The sequence below is a fragment of the Heteronotia binoei genome, chromosome 15, assembly GCF_032191835.1.
Source record: "Heteronotia binoei isolate CCM8104 ecotype False Entrance Well chromosome 15, APGP_CSIRO_Hbin_v1, whole genome shotgun sequence".
Lineage (NCBI taxonomy): Eukaryota > Metazoa > Chordata > Lepidosauria > Squamata > Gekkonidae > Heteronotia > Heteronotia binoei.
In genome coordinates, this window is record NC_083237.1 from 17,949,897 (window position 1) to 17,959,040 (window position 9,144).

General features: G+C 44.3%; 2 protein-coding genes across 2 annotated transcripts; both read right to left on the reverse strand.

Moving 5' to 3' along the window:
- On the reverse strand, positions 1-1,047 carry LOC132583228 (olfactory receptor 4K3-like). Its single transcript, XM_060254897.1, has one exon. It carries the CDS (start codon positions 1,045-1,047, stop codon positions 1-3), a length of 1,047 nt encoding a protein of 348 aa, XP_060110880.1.
- Positions 1,048-7,617: 6,570 nt separating this feature from the next.
- Positions 7,618-8,664, reverse strand: LOC132583229 (olfactory receptor 4K3-like). The gene has a single exon (XM_060254898.1). The coding sequence runs from the start codon at positions 8,662-8,664 to the stop codon at positions 7,618-7,620; it is 1,047 nt and encodes a 348-aa protein (XP_060110881.1).
- Positions 8,665-9,144: the final 480 nt, after the last annotated feature.

Sequence of the window (9,144 nt, forward strand, 5' to 3'; positions counted from 1 at the left end):
TTAGACAACTGGCAGCTGTGATGTCAGTTGAAGGCCTGGCCCACCTGGAAATCTGTTCCTCTGGTGTCGAGAGGACATCACCCTTCCTGCTGGAATAGTAGGAACCTGAGCAGAGACCTGCATGGAATGTCTGGCCAGCAACTTCCCCGTGGCAGATTTCATTTCTTTGCTCTTTGGAGTATAGACAGCTGGGTTTAGCAATGGGGTGATGGTGATGGAGAAGACTGAGAATGCTTTATCATTTGCGAACCTGGTGAATGGATGCAGGTAAATAAATATACAGGGCCCAAAGTACATGGTGACCACAATGAGGTGAGAAGTGCAGGTGGAGATGGCCTTGGAATTCCCTTCAGAAAGAGCTCTGGAACGGATTGCTGAGAGAATGAGTCCATAGGAGATGAACAAAGTAATGAACCCAACCAGAGAGATGATACCACTGTTGGTCACCATCATGATCTCCAGGGGATAGACGTCAACACAGGCCAACTTGATGACCAAGGGGATGTCACAGAAGAAGCTGTCCAGATGGTTGGGCCCACAGAAGGGGACATTAATGGTGAAGCTCAACTGCACACTGGTGTGGAGGAGCCCTCCAGCCCAGGAGGCCAGCAAAAGCCCCACACAATGGCGTTGACTCATGAGTGAGGCATAGTGGGGCGGATGGCAGATGGCCATATAGCAGTCATAGGCCATAGTCATGAGTAGGATCATCTCACTGCCTCCAAACAGGTGGAGGAAGAAGATCTGTGCCATGCAGCCTTGAAAGGAGATGGTCTGATGCTTAACTAGGAAGTCAAAGAGGGCCCAGGGGATGGCAAAGGAGGACATGAGGAGGTCCAGGAAAGCCATGTGACCCAGAAGAAAGAACATGGGTGAACTGAGAAGATGTTGATTCTGGGAAATTGCCAAGATGATGAGAAGGTTGATGAAGAGTGTGGCCACATAGAGGACAACGAAGAACACAAATAAGAGGAGGTGGGCTTCCCAAGATGGGGAGAGGCCAAGGAGGACAAACTCAGTCACTGTGGTCCTGTTTCCCCACGCCATTCACTTCTTACCTCTCACTGAGAAAACTGGGGAAAGAAGAAAAAAATAGTAACGAATGACACAGGCTTAGGGTCCAACCACACATGGAAGTGCTTTTGCTTTGCCCAATTTGCTATCACCATTACCAATAATGTTGGCCTTCACCTTTCACATTGTGGCATGTTTGGGAGCTGTAGGATGCCAGGGGCAGAGCCAGCTCTGCCTAGAAGGCAGGTCAGCTAGAGAGATGGATTTGCAAAAGCAAAGTGTAAATCGGCGAGCAGATGTTACTCCAGTATTTCTGCACTTCTGCCCATTCTCTGTATCCAAACACCACCCTGAACCTCAAAGCACCAACTGTAATTTTTATGTTTTATTGTTTTGTGTTATTAGATGCTTCTGTTTTATCATTGATGTTTTTATATTGCCAACTGGCCTGTGAGCCACCCTGAGCCTGCCTTTGGCGGGGAGGGCTGGATGTAAATCTAATAACATAAATAAATAAAATAAAGCCATCTCCAGATGCTGTCAGCCTTGGAAGTAAATGCGGGCACAGATGTCTCCTCCTATGGAATTTCCTGTCCCATTCTTCTCATCTCTGAGCCACCATCCAGCACAGAATGCAACTCTTGCCCTAGAGCAGGGGTGGCCAATGATAGCTCTCCAGATGTTTTTTGCCTACAACTCCCATCAGCCCCAGCCAGCATGGCCAATGGCTGGGGCTGATGGGAGCTGTAGGCCATACCATACCAAACCTTTAATGGCATAATAGATTCAGATAAAAATACACGGAATATAAAAATTTAAACATTGGAGATAAAATCAAAATGAAACCGAGCTTACAGATGCATTCAAACATGGTCAGAATTAAATTTAAGGATGTCAGCCAGAAATTTTGGCACAGCCTCACTAACCACCCCCTCAGTATCACTCAGTAGATAATAACAGGGTGGTAGAATAGACAAATCAGGGGGAAAAGAAAGCTTGCCAAATAAATCTTTGTGGAGGTTATGGTATTGAGTCAGGAGTATTCGCTCCACAGGAGCAAAGTCTGTCGGCTAAAGGGACTCGCTGATATCTCCCTTGTAAAACTTTGGAGGGAAACGCGTTTAGTCTAGCCAACATAAATGCCCTGCGATGACTTGGAGTGGTTAAGTCTGATAGATAATTGGGCTTTTTGCCACAGAAAGCATAGAGTCCTAAGGAAGCTGGAGAGCAAATATAAGGGTCAGTTGGCTGTAATTTCATTTCCTCCAATTCCCACAGTCTCAATTTAATACATCTGAAGAGTTGTAGGCAAAAAACATCTGGAGAGCTACTGTTGGCCACCCCTGCCCTATACCCATGGTAGGCAACACCCACCACCACAGTGGATTACACCTTCCTAGTCAAGTCCTGATAGTGAGAGTTGGTGCTGCCTAATTTGAGAGGTACATCCAAGGTCTGTGCCATTGGGTCTACTCCAGCACCCCTTCAATAAAGTACTAAGAACTAAATGCGTATAAGTTACAACAGGACAAATGCTAATGGAGGAGGAGGAGGAGCAGCAGCAGCAGAAGAAGCAAAAGCAGAAGAAGCAGCAGCAGAAGAAGAAGAAGTAAAAGCAGAAGCAGAAGCAGAAAAAGCAGCAGAAGAAGATTTGGTTTTATACCCTTTGAAGTGGCTTACAATTCCTTTCTTTCCCCACAGCAGGCACTCTGTGAGCTAGGTGGGGCTGAGAGAGCTCTGAGAGAACTTTGACTGGCCCAAGGTCACCCAACAGGGTTCATGTGGAAAAGTGGGGGAATCAAACCAACTTCTCCAGATTAGAGTCCACCGCTCTTAACCACTACACCATACTAGCTCTCAGAGAACCCCTTCCAAAGTATCTGACTGGAAACTGCTGGAAGGCAGAAAGATAAATTAGATAGCCACAACCTAACCCAACACTGGATGTCAAGTTTCTCTTTTTATTATGATCCTTCTGAGTATAAAACATTCACTCTCACCACAGCACTTCCTACCTGGAGCTGTATGTGGGCTGAAATGCGTATCAGAGCATCTCAAACTTCAGCTGATGTTCATCTGATATCTTATTTGTTCCAAAGTGAAGGATCCTATCTAGTGCCAATCTAGTGAGTGAATATTCAGGGTTATTAATTCGTTTATTTCCCTTAAACTACATATCAAACAATGTAATGCTTTCATCATGTCAATATTCCACGTACCTAAATATATCATGAAGATAGTTTTGGAGGGTAGCCTTGTTGGTCTGCAAGGGAAGCAGTATATTTGAGTCCAGTAGCACATCAGAGACCCATAAGAATTTCAGGGTATGAGCATCTGAGAACCTAACAATGGAAGATTTTATTCTCAGAAGCATATACCCTGAAACACTTGTTAATTTCTAAGGTGATCCTGGACTTGAATGAAACGGTTAAATATGCCATAGTACAGAGGTGGCCAAACTTGCTTAACCTAAGAGCCACATAGAATAAACATCAGATGCTTGAGAGCCACAAGACATGAATGCCGGATGTCTGAGAGCTGCAAGATAGGAAGGAGGGAAGGCAGACAGGCAAATAGATGGGGAAACTGAGAGGTGGAAAGAAAGCAACTTTAACTTTAAATGCATTCTCCAAGCGGCCAGTTGGCTTGGCTTGGCAAAGTGAATTAAAGAGACAAATGCCTTCTCCAAGCCAGCCGACGGGGTGACAGGGGCTTTGAGAGCCACACAATATGTGTGAAAGAGCCACATGTGGCTCCTAAGCCACAGTTTGGTCACCCCTGCCATAGTATTTGGGGAGAGAGGAATGGAGGAGGCTGTGTTTTGACCCAAGTCCTGGGTGGGCTGCAGCTCTGCTTATTTTATTGCATAAGTTTCATAAGTAGATTTTATCTGGATCTCTCAAATGCAACATTTGGTAACTTAAATCTTGGCACATCCGCATATTGATTTGTAGGCATTTTCTCAACTCACTTACCATGTCTGTTGGCAAGTGTTAAAGTGCTCTTTGGGGAGGGATGGTGGCTCAGTGGTAGAGCAACTGCTTGGTAAGCAGAAGGTCCCAAGTTCAGTCCCTGGCATCTCCAACTAAAAAGGGTCCAGGCAAGTAGGCGTGAAAAACCTCAGCTTGAAACCCTGGAGAGCCTCTGCCAGTCTGAGTAGACAATACTGACTTTGATGCACCGAGGGTCTGATTCACCATAAGGCAGCTTCATATGTTTATATGTTCCTTCCAGTCAGAGCATACTTAGGATGTTCTGCTACCATTTCCCCAATTGCATCTCAAGATGCTGATCAAGTGAAGAAGAAGAAGATGATATTGGATTTATATCCCACCCTTCACTCTGAATCTCAGAGCTGCTTATAACCTCCTTTACCTTCTTCCCCCACAACAGACACCTTGTGAGGTGGGTAAGGCTGAGAGAGCTCTCCCTGCAGTTGCCCTTTCAAGGACAACTCCTATGAAAGCTATGGCTGACCCAAGGCCATTCCAGCAGCTGCAAGTGCAGGAATGGTGTGGGTGGACGAACAGCCACATAATCTAGAACAATTCCTTAAGTATCCTTGAGTATGTCCAGCAGTGACCCAACTGCTCCAAATTTCATATCCTCCCACAGGAATGCCATATGGGATAGCCTTGTGGGACGATACATCCAGGGATGGAAAGGAAAGATAGGTAGTTTGATAGAAAACAGAGAGATCTTCTCGGGAGAGACTACAGATTGTCATACTTCTCACAATCCCTTTTAAAAAATGAGATCTGTTTGGAAATAGGAGAAATGAACTACCTCCTGTTTGCTTGTTGGCAAAATTTAAGACGCAACCGGATTCTTACCCACCTGTTAAACCTCAAAAGGAGCTCTGAGACCAGGTTCTTCTGAAGTCCACCTTAGCATCAATATTAAAGGATTGCATCTGGACACATCTTCTATATAGAAGTGTGATGTGGAGGACATATATCTGCTCAGAATGCAGGCTGAAGGGAGATGAGAACCAATCATAGGGAAAAGACGTGGGTACAAATAACAGTTCACTGTTTTGGGAAGGGGTGGTACGCATGGGTGTTTTATGAGCATGCATAGAAAGAAATCCGTCATTTATGTAATTAGGAGGAAAGGACCAAGAAAAGCATTCCTTAGAGAGCACACAAAAGCTTACGTTCCGAATAAAACTTGGTTGGTCTTAAAGGTTCTTCCCCTCATAGTTATAGTCTCTTTGGATCTTCTTCATCAGCTGTAGAAGCTGCCATAGTAAGGGCCACAGCACACGTAGAAAAAGATACCCAACTGCCAGCTTTCTCAAGGGACCTCATTAAAAAGTTAAAACTGATTCTTACCATCAATGCACACAACCTCTGGGGGCAGTAGAGAGGCAGAAAGCAAGCAAGCCTTGATCCAGATTCCTGTCTGGTACAAACTGATCCACAGAATTAGCAAAATAAAGGTTGTCTAAAGATACTTTCAGAGATGGGCTGGCAGAAGAAGAGGGATCTGGTTGATCTGACATCTACAAGATCAGCCACTGTGCTGATCTTCATGCAAAGAGGCCATAACTGGGAGAGTAGCCAGTTCCTCAAGTCCTTCTCCCAGTTAATCACCGCATCTCAAGTTATCTTTCCCTTCATTCATATCTACTTTAGTAAACCACTTTTGAATCTGCCATTCAACAAAATTTTTAATTGAATTTTTACTAGCACTATCAATTTCTTTATGGTTTGATAATATCTGGAAATTTTTTGTTATGGAAAAGATTTTGTACCATAATCAATATAGAGGAATTGCTGACTTTCCAGCGATTTGGCTGCCCTTGTTAAATTATATGATTTTAATGGGGAATGTTCCAAGTCGTGTATCCCATAGATCTGCTGCAATTGTAATCTGATTATTATCTTAGTCACTTATCTTACAATTCTGTGTTTCGGTTCGTGCTTACCCATAATGTGTTTATTTGATTGGAGAATGTATTTATTGTATTACAATTTTAAAAAAATGGCATTAAAAAAAGTCATGACGGACTTATGGTGACCCCATGGGGTTTTCAAGTCAAAAGATTAACAGATGTGGTTTGACCTTGTCTTCTTCTGTGTAGCAACCCTGGCCTTCCTTAGTTGTCTCCTATCCAAGTAGTAACCAGAGGTGACCCTGCTTAGATTCTGAGAGCTGATGATGCTGGGCCATTCAGGTCATCCTACTGAACATCGTGACCCAAGCAGAAATTCAAACCCAGTTCTCCCATATTCAAATCTAGCACTCTAATCCCAACAACACACTAGGGTTATCCCATACCAAACGTTTTGGTTTCACCTAACAAGGGATTTCAAGTCATGGTGCCCACTGGCAATAGTAAAAAAAATTGGCAAGATATACAAATGAGATGGTTTGTCATTTGGAACCTGGAATGGCTTAGCTTGGGAGGTTAAATGTTATCAAAGACATATAAAAGGAGAATATAATTTTCTAAGAAAGTACAACAGCTTTTTAAAAGTCCTGTCTACTTAATTCAGCTGAAAAGCACACAACTTACATTTTACGGTGCGGAAACCAAAATTAAAATGTGTATTTAAAAACATGGGAATTTATAGGATCTATTGTGAACTTCACATCCGGTGTCCAATTAACAAGCAGTAGGTAAGACTGTTTATTAAGACTGCTATTCTTTGTATCATTTTATGCCAGAAAGTTAAGGATACCGTACCAGTTTAAAATTATGTGTGTACTCTTTGGTTGTTAAGTTGCAACCAACTTATGGTGACCACAGCAAGGGGCTTTCAAGGTGAGTGAGAAGCAGAAGTGATTTGCCTTCATCTGCAGAGCCTTCCTTGAGGGCCTCCCATCAATGTAGTGGCACTGCTTAGCTTCCAAGATCTGACAAGACTTAGCTTCCAAGATCCCATGCTGCCTTCCCTCCAATCTAAAATTACACAGCTAAGTTCACAAGACTTCTCAATGCATCTACATTATTCCATAAGTCTTTGAACTGGTGGAGCCATACCTGATGGAAACCGAGTCCACGAAAATAAAACAGTAACAACCATGATATTTTTGCTGAGTTCAAGCTGATGGTACAACCCATGCACTCTCCGGTAAATAAGCAGCAGATCGAAACAAGAGGGCAATCAGGGGATGTTTTGTAGAAAAAAAGGTGCAAGAGATCAGTAGCATATCTCATGCGCATATGCCCTGAGATCTGTGTGCAGCAGGGAGAGAACTCCCCGCAGCATGCAGACCCTGGCTGGAGGTTCAGAAGCTGTGCTCCTGTGAGCTCCTGCTGAATTCAAGCCCTGAGGGCAACAATGGAGAAAACCTTTCCCTCATAACTGGGACATCGTGCTGGACTTCATCTCAATGGCACCCCTGGCTGTGTGTTTCTCATCAGCGTCTAAGCCATAAAAGCTTGGGAGGTTAAATGTTATCAAAGACATATAAAAGAAGAATATAATTTTCTAAGAAAGTACAACAGCTTTTTAAAAGTCTTTGAACTGGTGGAGCCATACCTGATGGAAACCGAGTCCACGAAAATAAAACAGTAACAACCATGATATTTTTGCTGAGTTCAAGCTGATGGTACAACCCATGCACTCTCCGGTAAATAAGCAGCAGTATACATTATGCAATTGGTAACTGTGATGCTGAATGAACACCTGGCCCACCCTTACGGCTGCTTCTCTTGCATCTCCAAGAGGTGACCACTGCTGCTGAAATGACTGGAATCTGACTGGAAACCTTCGCAGAATATCTTCCCAACAACTTCCCCATGGCAGATTTCATCTCCTTGTTTTTCAAAGCATAGATGGCTGGGTTGAGCAAGGGAGTGATAGCTGTGTAGAAGACGGACAACACTTTATCAATTGTGAAGCGGGTCTTTGGACGCAGGTAAATAAATACACAAGGCCCAAAGTACATGGTGACCACGATGAGGTGAGAAGTGCACGTGGAGATGGCCTTGGAAGTCCCTTCAGAAGGAGCTCTGGAATGGATGGCTGAGAGAATGAGTCCATAGGAGACGAACAAAGTGATGAACCCAACCACTGAGAGGATACCACTGTTGGTCACCATCATGATCTCCAGGAGATAGATGTCAGTGCAGGCCAACTTGATGACCAAGGGGATGTCACAGAAGAAGCTGTCCAGGTGGTTGGGTCCACAGAAGGAGACATTAATGGTGAAAGCCAACTGCACACTGGTGTGGAGGAGCCCTCCAGCCCAGGAGGCCAGCACAAGCCCCACACAATGGCATTGACTCATGAGTGAGGCATAGTGGAGTGGATGGCAGATGGCCACATAGCGGTCGTAGGCCATAGCCATGAGAAGAAACATCTCAGTGCCTCCAAACAGATGGAGGAGGAAGATCTGGGCCATGCAGCCTTGGAAGGAGATGGTCTGACGTTGGGTGAGGAAGTCAAAGAGGGCTCTGGGTGTGGCGAAGGAGGACAGGAAGAGGTCCAGGAAGGCCAAGTGACCCAGCAAAATGAACATGGGTGAACGGAGAAGATGGCGGTCCTGGGAAATGGCCAGTAAAATAAGAAGGTTGCTAAAGAGGGTGGCTGTGTAGAGGAAAAGGAAGAGCATAAATAAGAGGAGACGGGCTTCCCAGGATGAGGAGAATCCAAGGAGGACAAACTCAGTCACCACAGTCTTGTTTCCCCACGCCATTCGCTTCTTGACTATCTCTGAGAAGACTGGGGAAAGAGAAAGGAAATGGTCATGAGCCACATCCACCCCAATTCCTTGCAGCTTTGGTTGAGTGTTACTTCCTTGTAGATGCTGCTCCCACCCAAAATTTTATCTTCAGAAGCAACATAATTCATTTCTTCAAGAAATTGTTCATCACCCAGAATACACTTCTCTGTCCTTAGAAATACCTGGGCATTTCCTAATAAATCCTGCAAATAGAATAGAACTAAATTGAACAATTTCCCCCCCTGCTGAGCCTCAGCCTTGTCTTGAAGCTGCCATGTAATAAGATTTATTAGAATACAGTGTATATGAAGCAGTTGGAACTATGAAAGCTAGAGTCAAGGAAGAAGCTGATGCAGATTTTGAGAATCAAATTCTTACCTGACAATGCTCTGACTCTCAAAAGCTGATACCCCCAAAATTGTGTTGGTCTCTGAGATACTATTCAAATCCCGC

Bases quoted from the DNA above. Each gene is read 5' to 3' on its own strand.
- LOC132583228 (XM_060254897.1), bottom strand. From the start codon at position 1,047: ATGGCGTGGGGAAACAGGACCACAGTGACTGAGTTTGTCCTCCTTGGC.
- LOC132583229 (XM_060254898.1), bottom strand. From the start codon at position 8,664: ATGGCGTGGGGAAACAAGACTGTGGTGACTGAGTTTGTCCTCCTTGGA.